The 19,800-nt window shown below is 43.0% G+C and overlaps 1 protein-coding gene and 1 long non-coding RNA gene across 2 annotated transcripts in view; both read right to left on the bottom strand.

Annotated features, from left to right (window-relative positions):
• The window catches only part of CD180 (CD180 molecule), a 23,127-nt gene extending 9,992 nt beyond the window's left edge, over window positions 1-13,135 (bottom strand). The window contains exon 1 of the mRNA XM_082457232.1: window positions 9,095-13,135. Within this exon, the coding sequence (XP_082313358.1) occupies window positions 9,095-9,334 (240 nt within the window). The 5' untranslated portion in view covers window positions 9,335-13,135. The remainder of the gene's footprint in view (window positions 1-9,094) is intronic.
• The window catches only part of LOC309658636, a 38,097-nt gene extending 18,297 nt beyond the window's left edge, over window positions 1-19,800 (bottom strand). The window contains exon 1 of the long non-coding RNA XR_014262343.1: window positions 13,130-19,800. This is a non-coding gene — a long non-coding RNA (uncharacterized lncRNA). The remainder of the gene's footprint in view (window positions 1-13,129) is intronic.

Below are 19,800 nucleotides of genomic sequence, written 5' to 3'. Positions count from 1 at the left end.
ACCATGGGGAAAAACCGCAAACTGGTTATATTTAAGGGAAAGGAAGGAACCAGACGGAGGAGCGGGGATGAAAACAAGCCTTCTCTGAACGCAATTTGTTTTATAGTTTTGATTTTGGACGCATGGAAATGTTCTCTTTCACTTTGAAACAAACAAATCAACTCTAGATTAGCTTCGACAAAAGAATACGATCAGATATTACATACTTTGTGATGTGATGCAGTACGAAGTACACAGCACCACCTATGAAGTATTGCCAAAAAAAGTTTAACCTTAAATCCAGTCAAGACTTTAGGCCTAACTTTCAGTCTATAAGTGATTTGGGGGATTTCAGGTAAACAGCACCACAAGGTAGCAGTCAGCCAAAGGCAGAAGGTGGAGCATTCCATAGCATGACTGACTTCGTTTTGTCAAAATGTGAATGATGCTTGGCGGACGTGGAGAGCAAGGGGGTGAGATGAGAGACGAGGCTGCTCTTATAAAAAGAGACAGATACAAAAGCTACTTCAGAGACATAACCAACAAATAATAGAAGAGCCCTTCTTTTCTAAACGTTGTGTTGAAGTATAGTTGACTTACAATGTCATGTTAGTTTCTGGTGTACATCAAAGTGACTCAGTTATACATATATGTATGTGTGTATATATATTTTATATATACATTCTTTTTCATATTCTTTTCCATTATGGTTTATCACAGGGTATTGAATATAGTTCCCTGTGCTATACAGTAGAACCTTGTTGTTTATCTGTTTTATATATAATAGTTTGCATCTGCTAATCTCAAAGTCCCACTCTAGTCCTCCCTCACCGCCACTCCCTTGACAACCACAAGTCTATTCTCTATGTCTGTGAGTCTGTTTCTGTTTTGTAAATAAGTTCATTTGTGTTGTATTCTAGATTCCACGTATAAGTGAAATCAATGGTATTCGTCTTCCTCTTTATGATCTACTTAGTATGATAATCTCTAGGGTCCATCCATGTTGCTGCAAATGGAATTATTTCATTCTTTTTTATGGCTGAGTAGTATTCCATTGTATATATATGTACTACATCTTCTTTATCCATTCATCTGCTGATGGACATTTATGTTGCTTCCATGTCTTGGCTATTGTAAATAGTGCTGCAATGAATATTGGAGTGCAGGTGTCTTTTCAAATTATAGTTTTGTCTGTATATATGCCCAGGAGTGGGATTTCTGGATCATATGACATAGAGTAGCCCTTCTTTAGATGCTGATTCAAATAAAGCATTTGGGAAAAGACATTTTATCAGGGAACTTTGAATGAGGACAGGATATTAGAGAATACTAAGAAACTGTGAATTTTGTTAATGATAATGACCTTGCCGTTATGTAGGAGAAATGTTCTTATTTTGAGTTGTATTTTGAAGGATTTAGAGGCAAAATGACATGATGCTTGGGATTTGCTTTAAAATACTTTGGCAAGAAAGGAAGGAGTGGATAGCGGAAATTAGTAGGCGAAACGTTGATGGTTGTTGAATGTGGAGTGATGCACGCAAGGTTCCCCGTAACTAAGTGCTTTTGTACATATTTAGACATTTTCTTAATACAATCTTTTTTAAAAAGAACTAACAGCATGGCACAGATCTTAGGTCATAGGTCTTGTAATCTTGAAGAATGACTGAGTTTTAAATTTCTGGAACTGCAGGCTGCTGATACCAGACCTAACATTTGGGCACAGCCCTGCACATAAATTCAGAGGACTTCCTCATTCTGGGTCCCCAGGAGAGTCAAGTGTTCTGACGTCTGTTGTTTACTGCTTGCTAGAAGTGCAAACTCAAGTTATAGATCTTGGACTAACTAGGTGAAAATGGGAAGGGGTTAGTTAGAAGCCTATAGAATTGTGGGCTCATGATTTATCTGGATGATGCCTTAGGATAAAGGATAGTGGGGCAGGTATGAAGGTCTGTTGGGGTTTATTTTGCATGGGGAGGCTCCAGGGAAAGAAAGAAATGATCTCCAAGAAAAGTACACTTGGGGATACAAAGAAGAAAGACATCCCAGAACCATAGACCATCTCTCAGCTCATCTCAGGCTCCATGTGATTTCATCCAACCTTTCAGGCCCTGCTTTCTCTGGGCCACGCAGTTGGTCTCACTAGACGTCCCATTGAGACTGCCCTGGACTGGGAAAGACCTGCTCCATGAAAGTCTAAATCAGCAGCTGTCCTCATCCTGAGTTGCAAACAGGTCTGCTTAGTTAGAAACAGAGGATGGCACACATCCGCCTTTGCTCTGAAGTGTGACATTTTAGAGGTGTTGCCAATTTAACTGCTTTTTCCTTTATTCACTCCAACTTCTGCTTAGTTGGGCACTTTTTTGTAGGTACAGTGAGCATGCTCATTTACAGGAAATCACTGGTTTTCTTCTATATTGTGGCAATATTAAGAAAGTCACTGAGGAAATTGCCATATTTATATTTTCTTGTAATCCATAATTGTTTCATAGACCCAAAGCCCTTCAGGCACTGCCACTAATCTACATAATGCCCTTGAAGTGCACACTTTGCATTTAAAACATATTTGATTGACTGGTGGGGGAAACACATGCTGCTAGACCCCTCTTTGGTCCCCCTGAACATGGAAGACCTAGAGAGAAGATGTATGTGCAGCTGCTAAGGTCTGGATTCGCTTTGAGGAGACATTTTTCTTTTCTGGTCTCCACTGGCATAGCTGATGTCATATATACGTGGAGAAAAGGGGCCTTTTCTCAATTCATCTCACTCTATTCTGGTCCTTTAGCAAAAGGCTCGACATTGGCAATTCCCTCCTTTTCCAGAATATAACGTGCCCGTGACAACTAAATTGTATGCTTTACTAAGCACTTCACTGCATTAATGTGATTCCCAAAGTTACAATGGCTCTCCTGAGCCAGTGGCCTGAGGGAGCGCCTAGCAAATGGAAAGGAATAGCTCAGTTTCAACCCAGTAAAAACCCAAGAACCAGTGCATAACACTTCCCAGGAGTACTGAGAAGTCCACCACCACGAGCCTCGGTCGTAACACTCAATAATCTCTAGTTACATAAACTGCAATGAGCTCTCTGCCCTTGATTCCTAAAGAAAGACGCAAATGACAAGAACTGCAGCTCATGAGAAAATTTGAAAACCAAACACATTTCAGAGACTGTTCTGGGCTCTTCTGCCACGGCTTTCACAGCCACACTCCCGTACAATCACTGCATCTCATTTCCATGTCTCTTTTGTCTCCTGTAATCTGAAATGATTCTTCAGTCTTTCCTGGTCTCTCCTGGCATTGATTAATTTTTTTAAGAATCCAGGCTCATAGTTTGCAGAATGTTACTCCTTTGGGGTTTGAATGTTTCCTCATGATTTGATTCAGGTTATACATTTTTCATAGAACTACATCAATGAGATTGTATCTTATTCACTGTCAGTTTTCACAGCAAAACTTTCTAGGGGTGAGTTCTGATAGCATAGCACAGGATTCCCGGGCAGCAGAATGATAATACTACGGACCAGGAAAGGACAGGGTGTAAAAGAGGATTGCTGGGTCCTGACTGTGTAGCCACTGCCATTTTGCCCAGGGCTGGGCCAGCTGTGAGGATCACGGGTTCAGTTGCTTTTCTAGGCAGACACCCACCACCGCTTTTGCAGCTCCTGTGGTTTCTCTGAGCCCCACATGACCACTTCTTACAGACCCAGACTTCATCGCTAGACCTCAGTCTAGGGTCAGTTTCCAAAGTCACTTTCTCATTCTTCTGCTTTGGCCATTCCATCGCAGACAGGACCCTTCTGGATGTGAACTTATGCAGCCAGCAGGGCTGAGACAAAGCCAGCTGGTATTCAGGACAACTGCCCCATGCCCATCCCTATTCCATATCATGGGCATTTGCACTGGGACCTGTGCCGGTCACTTCATCTCCAGCTCCGCCACAGAGCTGTGCCTTTACACAGAGCAGGACTCCCAAGTGCTACATTTGTGTCTGCAATCCCTTTTCCCTCCAGGTATTCATATGCATTTTTTCAATCAGGATCTTCTTTTGCTTCTTTCTGCTGCATCTCTAACCCCCTGCCATTCCACAATATTTTCTCTCCTCACAAGTGCTGAGATCATTTTCTGATTTCAAATTCTCTGAGTTTCACGCAAGTGCTGATCCCACTTGTTGGGATGTCTCCTCTGCACTTGGTACCCACAGCAGCCAGCTCCGCCAGGCACGAGGAGTCTGGGACACTGAACCCCAGCCCTCCCTCGGTGATCACTCCTCTATCCAGAGATAGCAATTTGACTGAGCCAAATCACAGAGTCATAATTACTCTCTGAAAATGAAACAAAACACTCCCAAGAGGTCACAGCCCTAAAACTTTGCTGTCAGTCTAACTCCTCCAGGCAAAGGGCACTCCAATTATAAGTGGTTCTTTTCCTGTGTCTTGAGGCAGACTGCCCAGGTTCAAATCCCAGCTCTCAACTACCAAGCTGTGTTCTCTGAGCTTCCTTTTTTGCCCAGCTGTAGATCGAGGGTAATAACCCCTGTTGACAGACCAACTCTGAGGATTAATGAGGTAATGTACGTCACTCTCACAAGAAAAGTTAGCATTTCCCTGGATCATCAAAACATCATTGTCATCGTCTAGAGCTATTGGGAAGCCCTTGTATCCATGAACTTGGAGTTCTCTTAAAACATAGCTCTACGTAAACACTCTCCCCATACCTAGACCCAAAAGACTGTCTCCTACTGTGGTTTTAAGGGGACAGAATAGTCAAGATGAGCCCATTTGAAATGAGGAGGCATGCTTACACTCCCAAGCAATTATTCAAGAGCACATGTAAAATGTTACCTGAGTCCAAATCACAGAACACTGAATTCCAGCTACTCTTCGCATATTGGTCAGCCTCCAAAAACCTGGTCATAGATCTAATTTTGTTACTTATGATACACACACCTACATGAATACACACACAGAGCATTTAATCATGGAAGGTTCTGTGTGGAGTATTTACGAGTGTTCGTTATAATATTTTTAGAATATTTTAGAATTTGTCAAGGTTTGACATTTTTTTCGAACAAAAAGTTTTATTAAAAAATTCATCCTGACTCCTACGTCACATCATATGCAAAAAGCAATTCCAAGTGGACTGTAAATTTACATGTGAAACTTAGAAATAAATACCAAATTATAAAACTTCCAGAAGAAAACATAGGATAATATCTTCATGGCCTTGCGTTGGCAAAAAATTTTTTTAAGTTATTTATTTATCTATCTATCATCTATCTATCTATCTATCTATTATCTATCTATCTATCTATCTATCTATCTATCTATCTATCTACCTATCTATCTATCATCTATCTATTTATTTAGGCTGCACTGGGTCTCCGCTGCTGTGTGTGGGCCTCTTACTGCTGTGGCCTCTCCCGTTGCGGAGCACGAGCTCCAGGTGGGCGGGCCCCAGCAGTTGCCAGGCGTGGGCTCAGTAGTTGTGGCTCGCGGGCTCTAGAGTGCAGGCTCAGTAGCTGTGGCACAAGGGCCCAGCTGTTTCGCGGCATGTGGGCCCCTCCCGGACCAGGGATTGAGCCTGCATCCCCTGCATTGGCAGGCGGACCCCCAACCACTGCACCACCAGGGAAGTCCCGGCAAAAATTTCTTAAACAGAACAGATATGCACTGAAAATAAATAAAGGAACAATGATAAATCAAGCAATGTTAAAATTAAGGGTTTCTGTTCATCCAAAAATGTCAAGAGAGTGAAAAGGCAAGCCACAGAGTGGGAGAAGATATTTGTAATGTGATAAAGAACCTGTATCCAGAATACATGAAGAACCACTACAAAAACAAAAAACAAAAACCAAAATACAGACAACATAAGAGAAAATGGGCCAAAGACTTGAAATAGGCACTTACACACTCACACACGCACACAAACACACACAAGGGTACATAAATATACTCAATTTAATTATTTATCAGGAAAATAAAAAATCCCAGTGAAATACCCCTATCCATCAGAAGAGCTAATGTTCTTAAACAAACTATAGCAAATGTTAGTGAGGCTGTAGGGCAATCAGAACTCACATCCATTGCTGGTGAGAATAAATGTGTACCAACCCATTGAAAAACTGTTTGGCAATATTTACTGAAGTTAAACATATGTGTACCCTATGACCAAATACATCTACTCTCTATTATACACCTAATAAATATTTGTTTACTAAAGACCTAGGTAAGAATATCCAAAGCAGCAACATTCATAATAGGCAAAAAATTGAAAACAATGCAAATGTCCACTAACAGTAGAATGTATAAATAAATAGTTTCACTAATAAAACAGAATACCATTCAGTGATTAATGGAGCACATGACGGCTGCACACAACATCATATATAAATATCACGTGTTTGATATTGAGCGGAAGCAGCCAGACCCAGAAGAGTACACACTGTATGGTCTCATGTACACAAAATTCAAAAAGAGGCAAAGTCAATTTTTGGTGACATAAATGAGAGTACTGGATGGTCTTGGGGGCTAGTGACCGAGAGGAGACATGAGAGGGCTTCTGAGGTGCTGAGAAAGTTCTGTTTCTTGATCTGTGTGCTGCTCACATGGATGTGTTCACTTGGTGAGAACTCATTGAGCTCTACACTTAGGATTGGTGAGCTTTTCTGTATGTATATTTTACTTCAATAAAAAATTTACTGAACTCAAAACCAAACCAAACCCTTGTTTTCAGGATAGGGCCTGATAAATTCATGGTGGTCACATGAACATATATACAGTATGTGTTAATTTTGCTGAAACTGAAGAGGAAGAATGAATGAGGAAAGGAAAACAAGAGGAAGGAGTGGGCAAGCTGGAGTGAATTTCACCTGAAAAAGGACCAAACCGTTAAATCAAAAGCATCCTCTCCTACCACTTCTACTTTATCCCACTTTTCTGAAGCCTAGACGGTCCTTACCTTCAGGAACAAGTCGTATCTCCCAGTTCCCTCCCCAGTATTGACATAGAAGTGAGGGCTGTATAAATAGCCTTAGAATCCTGCTATCATGAACTCAAACATGATAGAAGAGGTAAAGAAAAATATAGACCCACTATTAATGGAATAGGTCCCAAGGCATTTAAAATCAGAGTCCTTTCAGAGGCAGGGCTGCAGGGAGGATGTGATATTGGAAGGTTTCAGTCTCACCTGACTTCTCCAAAAAGGAAATCTCTCACTGTAGCACAGGCCAGGCCTGGAGGTCCTGGGATGCTCAGTGACACTCCTGCCACCTGAATGGCATGGAAGTCCTCTGAATAGGCAGCAAAAGGACTAGCTCTTCCTGCCTCTTTCTCCTTCCCTCTGCTAAAGCAGGTACCATTTGCAAAAAGCAACTGGTGAGTCTAGGGCCTGGTGTCTTCAATAGGAATCTAGACTGGTCCAATATTTTCAGGGATTTCCAAAATCTCCCAGCAGTGAGGGCCCTTGTGGGCTTCAGAAAGGCTGCACAGACTTTGCTGCAATGTGGGGATTTAAAAAGTGAACTGGTAGACTTAAGAGTAAGATGTTTAACATGGACTGCTTCCCAATGAGCTGGAATTTAATGGTAATATTATCCCATCTGAGGATGTTGCTAGAAGGTGGATGGCATACCCTACCTGATTACTGAGGAGATGGTGTCTCCGCTCCTACCCTCTTACATGTTACCTACAGGCCTCTGTGCAGTTGATTTTTCAACCTGAATGATGAGGATACAGCCTTCTGGAGCTGATAAAAGCCTTTTACTTGCCCCCTTCTGTTGTGGGCTGAATTGTGTCTCCCCCAAATACATATGCTGAAGTCTTAACGTCGGTACCTCAGAATGAGACTTTATTTGGACATAGAGTCTTCAAAGAGGTAACTAAGTTAAAGTGAGGTCATTAGGGTAGGCCCTAATCCAATACGACTGGTGTCTTTATAAGAACAATAAATTTGGACACAGATGCATACAAAGGGGAAATGATGTGAAGAGATAGGGAGAAGAAGGCCATCAACTAGCCAAGGAGAGAGGCCTCAGAAGAAGCCAACCTTGCCAACACCTTGATCTTGGACTTCCAGACTCCAGAATTGTACAAAAGTAAGTTTCTGTTGTTGAAGTCACCTGGTCTGTGGTACTTTGTTATAGCAGACTGAGAAATTTCCCCTGGGCATCGTACCTCCTTTCGGTCTGAGCGTGCATCCTGATTCCATCCCAGTACCAGACTAACAAGGTTCTGTTGCTTTCTGCTTCTAGGCCTTGTTCCAGTCCTAGCTTTGATTCTTGCTCTTGTCTGGTGGGCCCTTGCTCCGCTCTCCCTTATTCTCCTCACCCTGGCTCCTAAGCCCTGCCTTTCTCCATCCTGCTACTCCTGCCTCTTTGTCATCATTCAGCCCCAACCTAAGAAAGCAGCCCACTCAGCCACCAAGACTGATGGTCCTTCCTGTTTACAGCACTTGTCCGACAGGCCACATGGTGCTGGATACCTGCTGAGATCAGAGGTAATGAGTGGAGGATGGCAAGAGAATGAGCCCTTCTCCTTTCTCTCTCTCACCACCCTCCCCAAGAACTTCCCACAGGTTGATAAATACTGTTATGGTCCAAAACAGAAGGTGCAACTTGGCTCTATGCTCAGATGCTTCTCCTGTGGGTTAGTGAAACAGATGGAGGGCTGTCCAACTCGAGGAGAAAGCCAGACTCATTCAGAGTGATCTTTATATGCTCTAAAGCCTGGCACAGGTGGTCTTTACTAGTCTCTGTCCTGAATGCCAGGAAACTGAAGGACTCTTTGGGGAAGTGGCCATGTGCTGGGAGGTTGGACAAATGCTCCTCCGTGCTAGGGAGCAGGTTTGGAGGTCTGCTCTTTGCACTGGGACCCTGTTGACATCTTATGTCCCAACTGGGATTATTTGGGGGAAATTGTTTGCGGAGGAAAACAACTCTCACTTCTTCCTACTATGAATCTGTAAGATCATCTCCCCGGCTGAGCTCTTTGGTTCCTTTTTCACTGTAAAGAAAAACTCCTACACACCTCGTTGCCCTTTTAAGGTTCAGCTAGGACTGCATGCTGAATCTCAACATTTCCAGGTGGTTTAATCTGGACAAAGACAAATAGTTTGGACTCACCTCAGTGCACATTGGATTTAAGAAGGTGATGACTTCACAGCTGGCAGAAATCAGCACCGCCAACAGGAAGCAGCCGACACAGGGAGCCATCACAGGACCGAGGCAACCCAGCTTGGCAGGGTTAGCTAATGCCTGGAGCTGAGAAGTCGAATCAAGCTGTGATGGCCTCGGTAATCTGGCAGCCAGAGAGTGCTCAAAAGGGTAATCTGAGAACAAGAAATGCTGTTGACTGCTCAGCATTTGGTGGCTTTTTGCTGCAAAAAAGGGGAAGTCACTTCTGCATAGTACCCATTCTTGCCAAAAATAGCTGGGCACCCAGCCTCAGAATGGCCCAGTGCATTTCCTGGCCGACGTGAATCAGTGGTGCAGTTCCTTTGCGCTGGTCACATGGACTCTCAGGGTGATGGTTCCTAGTGACCCTAGGCGAGCTGCAACGGTTTGGCCAGCAACAGCTTCTGGTCCCTTTCCATCGGAGAGGCTGTGGGAGCAGGAGTCTGTCCTCACGGAGGAGGCCACCTTGTTAGCTGGCCTAGGTGAGTGACCAGGAGAGGTGCTGGGGCACACTGGAAGGGCAGAGCACTCTGTGGGGGGCAGAGGGAAGGTGCCCTGCAGGGGCACCTGCTGGAGCTGGGAACTAGGGCAAGAGGGAGCAGGGTCATCCCAGAAAGGGAGTGGAGCTGCTGCCTTGGCCACCTTCACAGTACCCACTTCCGGTCTTGGTACAGGAGGAGGACGAATCCATCCCTTGACCCCGTGATTCAGGCCTGCTAAAGCGGCTGGAGTGGAATCCCCTCTTGTTCCCACCCAAGGTGACCCAGGGAAGTAGAGGCCACTGCCATATACAGAGCAGTCTGACTAAGAGAGAGAAGAGTTAAGGGTGCCAGCCTTGGCTCTATTTTTTTCTTAGAAATACCTTCGAAACAGGATTGCAACTACCCTCATTATGATGCAAGATATGGTAGTGACTAAAGAAAGTTAAAGTTCATGTATTCCTCACTGGGCTGAATTTGGCTACCTCAGACATCGTCTGTCCTCCAGTCCTTTGACATATAGGAAATATTTGGTATTACTGTCCTCCCATTTCATTTCCAAGAGCCAATTCTTAGCATCAGAGTTCACAATACCTTGAGAGAATAATACTACTACCACTACTGTGTTACAACCACTAATATGATAATTACAGTAGCTACCATTTATTGAGCACATATTATGTGTCTAAGTAGGTTTTCTTTTGTTTTATAGATATCTCCTTATCATATACTCTATCAAAGAGGTGCTGTTATTTCCCCCATTTTATAGATGTAGAAACTGATGCTTAGAGGAATAAATGACCTCTCCAAGGCCACACAAGTAGAAGGTAGTAGATTGGGGCTTCAGATCCAGACAGTCTCACTGCAGAGACTGTGCTATTACTCCCGATAGTTTAAGAAAGAATTTTGCCTCCTGAAAAAGCTGAAGAGTGTACGGTGTGAAGAAAGTTCTTCATCTGGAGATTTCAGAGCAGATGCGAAAAAGCAGGGGGTGGTTAGAGAAACTATGTAGTTGGCACTGTGCTAGGGCTACTACAAATAATTAGACTTTTCTGGTCACCCTTAAAATGCCATCCTCATCAACAAAACACCTTCAAAGATGCTTTTGGCAAAACGCCGTCCAAGCAAACCCAGACTGATGACAACCACCTTGCTTTGAAAAAGACATGCATCACAGTGTCATGGAAGAGTTCTTGGACTGAAAAAAGATCTACTTTGAAGCCTCAGACCCATCATTTACCAACAGAGCAAACCTGGGCAAGTCATTTGACTTTTCTGAGTCTATTTCCCATCGAATAATAAAACAAGAATTCCAATTCCTGTTTTGCCAACATCACAGGGTAATTATGAGGATCCAATGGGATCATTTACGTGAAAATACTTTCTTAACCTCAAAGTCCTACATAAATGTGAAGAATGTGAGGCAAAGACTCCTCTGAGTAACCAATTCCAACGTCATGTAAATATCACTCTCAGGAAATTGTCTCCTGCCCCAGAGACATTCAGAAGGCATATTACTTTCCCTCTTAAAGAAAGGTTTGATGGCTCAGTTAAGGCCATAAGATTTTGTCATTTTCTGAGGACACACTATCTGCATATGATTTGCATATGTTTGCATAATGAATTCAAAAGACTCACTGCAAGTGTATAAGAGTAAAAGAAAATAAATGAATATGAGTGACCTTCTGCCACAGCATTCAAATCAAATATTCAGGGCATAATACCCTGAAATATGAAATAGATTAAAATTTAAACTATTGCAAACAGATGGGAAGATAAGTTGTCGAGTTTGGAGGCAAGAATGAAACCCTTATTTGATCCCAGGCTGTAAAGAATCACATACTCTTAAAAGTCACCCCATCCAAATGATTTTCATTCCTGAATTTTCTCCTCCACACCTCTTACCCCACCCATTTCCATGGACAAAACATACACACTACATTATCTTCCAGTCTTTCCTGAACTGCCTCAGGTGACAGAAAGCTTACTATCTCCCAATGAATTATTTTGGCAAATTTTGACCGTTCAAGAGGTTTTATATTATGTTGAACTGCTAAAGTCTTTCTCTAACTTCCCCACAATTGTCCTTGTTTCCTCAGTCCAGCAGGACAAGTTCAAGACCTTTTACTACTTGCGAGTCCTTAAGGTATTTGAAAATGGTTATTATGTACCTGAACTATCCCCTTTCTAGGTTAAAAATCTCTAGTTCCTTCAGCTGTGTCACAAGTTCATGCATTATAGTCCCTAACAGTCTCTTTATCTGAATATTTTCCAAATCTCCCAAGAAAGGCACTGAGTTGAATTCTGTTCCTAGCTTTGCCATTAACTAGTGTGTGGCTGCGAAATTTCCTCATCTGCAAAATGATGGAGTTGAACTATTTATAAGGCACTTCTTCATCTAAAAATCCCATTATTCTATTTCAAAGCAATGATTTCCATTTTACTTATCTAACAGTCATTGGCTTGAGCCAATAAAATAGAGTTACACTGGTTCTTTGTTGACAATCGCTCTTTCTTTACTAACGGAGGTGGTCTTACCCCTTCCACAAATATAAAAAATAGAGAGAGAGGTTTGGCTGGAGCTATGGGCATCATATCATGACTGCTGCAATCTTAATTCATTCCCAGTGCCATTTAGGGATGGACTGCTGTTACCTGTTACAAGGACTAGGGCTTGCAGAGATAAAGAGAGGGAAAGGAGAAGATGAGAAAAGGCACCGGTAACTCATTTATTTCTACAGACTGGTACCCATGTCAGTGGGGAAACAACAGATCTGTGGACCCCAGAAGTTTTCATAAAGTTCAAGGACCCTTATATTACATATTTACATACAAACCCCAAACCATTCTTTGTTGTTGTTGTATTCTGTTTTGTTTTGCACCAGGTTTCCATGCAGTTCATCCCTAGGGTCAGCTGTCACCCATGGGTGACTCCATAGAACCCCCAATTTCATGTCTGGGAGACCTGTGAACTCACTTTTCTGTGTTTCAAGGCGATTATAGTCTGGGGAGCGATGTGAGGTCCTTGGATACCTTGTCTGGCTCTTTATGCCTTTTCTTAGCAATGACCCAATGGCTAGTTTGTTTTCTTCCAAGGGTGTGCAAACCAAAATATGCTTCCGTGATCCAACTTTAGCAAAGAACTAGATGTTTAATATCTGTTCTAGCTTATGGGCACCGGTTGGTATTAAACTGTCCTTTTTTTTTTTCCTTCTTGTACATTTAGTTTTTGTTCTGCTTTTTGGGTCACGCCTGCTTTCCCCACTGTCTCCAGACGGTTAAATCTACTTGCATCTAAAATGCTACTTTAACTTGAATATTCAAATGCATTTTACGGTCAGTTTTACTTTTTTTTTTTTTTATACGAAACACGTGGATACAAAGGGCTGACTGTATGCGTTGTATTGTGCTTTTTCTAAAATTTATTTTTAATATTTACTTTTGGCTGTGTTGGGTCTTCGTTTCTGTGCGAGGGCTTTCTCTAGTTGCGGCAAGCGGGGGCCACTCTTCATCACGGTGCGCAGGCCTCTCACTATCGCGGCCTCTCTTGTTGCGGAGCACAGGCTCCAGACGCGCAGGCTCAGGAATTGTGGCTCACAGGCCCAGTTGCTCCGCGGCATGTGGGATCTTCCCAGACCAGGGCTCGAACCTGTGTCCCCTGCATTGGCAGGCAAATTCTCAACCAATGCGCCACCAGGGAAGCCCCCAGTTTTCCTCTTTATCGTTATATTTCTCCATATTTGTTTATTTATTTTACCAAATTATTATGACACAAGGTTCAGAGCCATAAAGGCCGGACGTTGTCCCCACTTCTATCTGAGGGTGTGCTACCTTGTGGGCACACGTAAACAGAGCCCTCAAGCCTGCTTGCCATGCTGTTTAACTGCTGCCTCGCAGTTGATGGCTCTTGTGAGGTCCCCGGGCTAGACAGAGCAAGCGATGCTAACGGGCCTCTTCCACCTGGAGAGGGGACATGGTTCTTCTCATGTCCTGCTTGAGTTCAAACTCAGTTGTGTTGACGGCTTCAAGATGCCAGCCTTGATCCTGCTGCTCCAGAACCGGCTCTTCCTCTGCCCTGTAATTGATGGCACTGCTGCCACCACCACCATCAAAGCAGACACAGTGTCTTCCCATGGCATCACCAGCTCCTCTCCATCACAAAAAATACTACGGCCCTTTTCACATCCCAGAGTCCAAGCCTTCTTGGCTTTGTACCCAGGGAAATGGGGGGTTCTTCCTTGCATTTCCTGCCCCAGGATTTACCCTCTTCCCAAGATGATTGATACTGGAAATATCCACTCCCTGGGGCCCATGTTATAACAATTTAAAAACTCTCAGATTTGGGACATTTCCCCCAAACTAGGTTTCACTATTCTGTGGTCATCCAGTTACACATATATGGTTCTGGAAATATGAGTAACATAATAGAATATTTGGGGCTTCCCTGGTGGCGCAGTGGTTAAGAATCCGCGTGCCAATGCCGGAGACACTGGTTTGAGCCCTGGTCTGGGAAGATCCCACATGCCGCGGAGCAGCTAAGCCCATGCACTACAACTACTGAGCCTGCGCTCTAGAGCCTGCGAGCCACAACTGCTGAGCCTGAGTGCCACAACTACTGAAGCCCGTGTGCCTACAGCCCATACTCCGGCAACAAGAGAAGCCACCACAATGAGAAGCCCACGCAACGCAACGAAGAGGAGCCCCCGCTCGCCGTAACTAGAGAAAGCCTGCGTGCAGCAACAAAGATCCAACACAGCCATAAATAAATAAATAGATAAATAAATAAATAAATAAATAAATTTATACTAAAAAAAAATAGAATATTTGTCCAGCTTTAACTTCTAATTAACCATACGGTAAGTGCCATCTACTAACTTCTCTTTCACCTGGTGTATTTTATAAAGGCAGAAATTTTAAAAGCATCCTTAGGGCTTTTCTCTCAAGCTTTAAGTTAATGATATTAACAGGCAGTGAGATATGGGGGCCCAGGACTGGGAATTGGGATTCTCAGATAAACTCTCCACTCTGAAATAAAGGGGTCCTTCCTAATAGTGGTCCATTAAATCAAAATTTTTAAAGCTAAAAATAAGCTTTAAAATAACCTAATCCAACCCTGCCATCTTTTTTTCTTTAAGAATGTAAACGAATGATGTGAGTCTAACATCCTAAGAGTTGAGATTATTTACATTATTATTAAGCCATTGACTTTTAGGCCTTCTGGAACATTTTCCACATCCTGTCTCTTGTCAGGCTTCTTCCTGTGAACATAGTATTAGATTAAGTTCCCACAGCCCTTTAGAGTGAAGCATAGGAGGAAAGGAGTTTCTAAAGTAGCAGAGGTAGGCAGCAATTTCTGTAAATATCACTATGGCCTCCTTTCTTCATCCTGGTGATGCTCTGCGTGTCCCATTGGCATGACCAGAAGTGTTTGTTGGGGGTGGGATGGTGGTGGTCAGAGGGGAGCGTGTTCATTCCTCTGCTCCATTTGCAGCACTGACTTCCTCGTATGAGTAGGATCTGTAGCAGATAGGAGTTCAACAGCCTTTATGGGTTTCCATCTTCAGACACAGCTACCGAAGTGACCTTGGACAAGTCATTACCCTCTTAGAGTCTCAACTTCAGTAGAAGAGAAATACCGTCTGCCTTGCTTACCTCTCAAGAGTGCTTGTGAAAGAAAGGTAACCCACAAAGGACTATAAAGAATTATTTATTATTTCTGGTATAAAGCATGTGCAAGTGACCAGGCTGGTCCCTTGCCCTCATGCAGGTTTGTGTTTTTAAGGAGCACCTCTTCAGAAGGCAAAGTAAAGCCGGGAACAAAAATTAACAAGACTTCAGTCATCCCAAGTATCTGTGGGGTATTGATTCCAGGACCCCAATGGATACCAACATCCACAGATGCTCAAGTCTCATATAAAATGGCATAGTGTTTGCAAAGAATCTACACGCATCCTCCCCTATACTTTAAATCATCTCTAAATTACTTATAATACCTAATACAATGTAAATACTGTGTAAATAACTGCTAGTTTGTGACAAATTCAAGTTTTGCTTTTTGGAACTTTCTAGAATTTTTTTCCCCAAATATTTTCTATCCATGGTTGGTTGAATCCATCGATGCAGAACCTGTGGATACAGAGGGCCAAATGTACTAATAAAATGTATGCAGGGAACCCTTACCATGTGCCTGGTTCTCTTATAAGCACTTGATGTGCATGATCTCATAAATCTTCAGAACAGCTTGTTGAAGTGATTCCTTTTGTTATCCCAGATTTATAGGTGAGTAAACTGAGGCCAGAGTGGCTTAGGAACATGCACAAGGTCACAGGTGAGAAAGTGGAGGAGCCAGGACTCCTAACTGGATCTCTGATCCAGTCACAATCTTGCCCCTCAGCACTGCCTCTCCAGAAATTCCCTTGCTTGTAGCAGAAAGAATCCCAGAGTCCCAGACATGTGGCAGGAAATTTGCCTGGCTCTATGTCCCAGGCACTCAGGTTCTCAGTTGGGCCCTCTCAGTCTGCCATCTTCAGATGACTCTTCCTGGCACTATTTGACAACCACATTTTCATAGAATGGAGAGGGTATTTGGAAGAGATGTCAGCCTTAGAAATTTAATCAGCTGAGCCGAAAGCAATCAAGATGCCATCTGGACAGACTCTGACTTCCTGCCCAGAAGATAAAGACATCTGGACTTAGTAAATGCCAAGGACATGCTGACTTGGTCCCCAGGCCCCTGGTCCACTCCTCATTTCATGCAGATGTGTTTTCTTAATTGTACAGAATCCATGGCTGTGAGCTGCTGCTGGGGCCACTGAGTGCTTCCCTGCTCAGTACCGGTGACCACTGTGAGCCGTGGTGTCTTTCCAGTACTAAGGAGACGGATTGACTGCAAAGGCCCCGGTAAATAGTCCCCTTTAATGATGGAGCAGGAGGTGGCTGTCCGAGGCCCAATTTATCGTTGTAATTAGAGCCCATCAAGACTGCTGATTGTTAAGTAGGGATGAGAGGAAATATTTGTACATACGAAGAAGATAATTAAGGTGGCTCACCGGGTTTGCATACCCAATCTGTGCTTAGTGCTGCTGCTTCCTCCTGTGACGGAGGGTCTCTCAAGTCACAGGAGTTCTTGAACCATCCCTGGGTGGAGGACGAAGGGGTTTGGGGAAAAGCTGAGGAGTTAGAAGAAAAAGGTTAAGATTCTGCACAGAGGGCCTTTATAATGTGGCAACATCAGAACACGTTTTCTAAACACATTTCTAGAGATGGCTTGAATTTCACACACCAGCTTCTGTCTGTTTTAAAGCAGAGACGGTCCCTCCAATAAGCCACTGAATTTTGCACAGCTGGAACCAAACTCTTCTCCCTCTACCTCCCCCTGGCAGAGGTGCTATTTGCCCCAGGTAAACTCCTGAAGTCCCAATGCCCGTAAATGGCAGTAATAAAACCTACTCCTAATACTTCTCTTTTAGCTCCTGCATAGTTGGAACATATTGAAGGTTTTGGGGTTTGGAGGGAAGATCTGCTAGTCTGGGACAATTGACATTTGAGAGTTTTTAATTTAATAATCATGAAAAAATTGTGTCTATAAGTGTTTACCAAGTTACTATTGTTTCTGACGTAAAAACCAAACCAAACCAACCCCAGTGGTAGGAATAGGTCTGTTCAGATGGAGATAGCTGGAGAGCTGGTCCATACCTTATAATCTCCCTGGCCTCTGTGCTCAGGAAAAGGCCTCTTCTTTCTTTTCCTTGGCTTTGTTATAGGCTGCGTTTCTTTCCTTGCCTATCTATCTCCCATTTCACTTCTATTGCATTTCCTTTCTGAAAATCTTTTTCTTGTCAGGTCTCACTGTTTTGTTAGCATTTGGTTCTTGCTTCAATTGTGTCTCTAACATTTCTTCCTTCTGATTTTCATATTTTATTTTTGAACCTCACCTTTAGCAATGGCTGTTCATCATCCTACCCAACCCCCTTTGTCCCTTACTTGTCAAAACTTGTTTTCTGTAGGATCATCGTGTTTCTTGGTCTCTGGAGGGCCCAGGCAGCATGCATTTGTTCTTTCCTCTTAGAACTTTGTTTTGCGGGTGCAAGTTATTCCAGGTCCTTGTGGGGTTGCCCAGGTGCCTATCAGGTCAGCAGCCGGGATGGTTGGAGATCTTAGCTCTGAGCTGCCTTCACTTCTGGAGCTGGGACCCAGTGGTCAGTTGAGCCTGGGCGATGGGATGTGCCTGGTTGAAGGTAAGTCATGGAGTGGGAAGCCCTAAACACCTGGCGTGTGTCATAGCCCACAGCCCTGACATTGACCAACACAGTAGGCAGTTCACCTCTGAGATGGTACCAATCTAGTTTTGGCCTTTTTTTTTTTTTTCATATGAGGTGCAAATATGTGGAGTCTTTGGGGGAAGACAACAGGAAGCCAAGCACTGGGGCATCTTGGGATTTTCAACAAGAGAGAGAAAAATCCATTTTGTATTATGAATAAACATATATTGTGATAAGACTCTCCATAAATTAACATCAAGTTAAGAGAAAACGTCTCTACATGGAGAGTCAATCAGCAGTGGCTAAGTATGGGAAAATTATAAGATTGTAGCTTCAATTTTAGCATAGTCTTCCTCTTTGGAACACAGTCTGTTCCTGTTGTAGTCTGTTATTAATAAACAAACAAAAAAAAAGGAGAAAGAAGAAATTCTAAAACTTTTTACTTTCTAAATAGAGTTGAATTTGCCTTAAACAAATCAAGCTTAAAAATTTAAATTTGCAGGATTGATAAAATACAAGCATTTATTTTATCAAAGAACTCAGTTTATTTGTGACTACCCTGCATTGTAGAATTCCTGTAACCAAATCTCGTGCAGTTTTTATGACCAGATTTTTCAAAATTTAACTACATGTCTATCTGCTGTGAAAAATGAGGCTGACTTGTAGCTTTTAAACACACGCACAGTCACTATTCAAGAACCAATTAGAAACTAAACAAATGACAAAAAAATTTGCTTTATATGAGTTGATAAGGTCATAACCAAGGTTGAAATTGAGCTATCCCAAGCTGTGTTTGTTTTTTTTTTCAGAAAAAAAAAAATGTATAGCCTTGGTGGGGCAATGCAGTTTTGGAGTATCTGGAGAGGCTGGCTGTGATGCCAGAATTTTGTGCTCATATGGGGAATGAGAGAACCACCACCACGGTCAAGACCTAGGACAGGTTGTAAAGCACCTGCTGACACTGGGGTCTCAGGCTTTGTTTTTCTGTAGGGAAGGGAGTGGGAAGCTGGATACCTGGAGGGTTAGATGCTTCCCTGGCAGGAGGTGGCCCATTTCCAGTCCAGAATTCTACCAGGAAAAGAACCTGACCATGGTTCACCATTCCAGAATAGATGTACCTTTTGTTGTGTTGTCACTTTTTTCTTTATACTTTCATCTGAAAAATTGGGATTGGAAGTTGTTTACGTTTTTAAATTACAACTTAGAGTGCCAACTGTTTACCATCTTCATAAGGAATTTAGAAAAAAGTTCTTTTTTTATCATCGAGAAAATAATGATAATATTTAGTACATAGTGCTTACTGTTTATTGCCAGGTACTGTTCTAAGTAAGTTAGAGATTTTAACTCACTTAATCTTTATGACTACACTCTGTCATTTCTGGGTAAAGAAACACAAGGAAGCTAAGTAAATTGCTCAAGGTCATTTGGCTCTGTGGCTGAGGTAGGGCTTGAACCTAGGGAGCCTGGCACCAGATAAAAAAGGAGAAAGACGGGGACAGGGAAATCTGAAGAAGGGAAAAAAAACATCAGAGGCACTTGTTTCCCCCAGTGTTTTGAAGAAAACTTTGCAGCCTGTTCTCCTCCCCCTCCCCACTGCAAGCCCCACTCTGAAACTGCTCTTTAGGACAGGGTGTGTACTGAGGCCAGTGTCCCTAAAGCAGAGAGGGGTCCAGCTTTAGAAGCGAGGTATTGCATATGGAGGGAGCTCTGGGTGAAATTGGAGAAACCCTACCCAAGCATCCTATGTCCCTAGGACTTGGCTCCACTTTCCCTTTGGGATGGAAACAAAAAATGTTTCCAGCGAGTATCCAGCTAGTAGTGACTGCTATTGGCAGCTATTTTGCAAATGTTAACCCTGCCACCTAGTGACCACTTTCTGAATGTCACCTGGAAGATTACCATGTAGAACAGCGGT

This window comes from Balaenoptera physalus (assembly GCF_965194825.1).
Source record: "Balaenoptera physalus genome assembly, chromosome: 3".
Lineage (NCBI taxonomy): Eukaryota > Metazoa > Chordata > Mammalia > Artiodactyla > Balaenopteridae > Balaenoptera > Balaenoptera physalus.
Note: the sequence above shows the minus strand (reverse complement) of the source record. Positions and strands in the feature narration are given on the sequence as shown.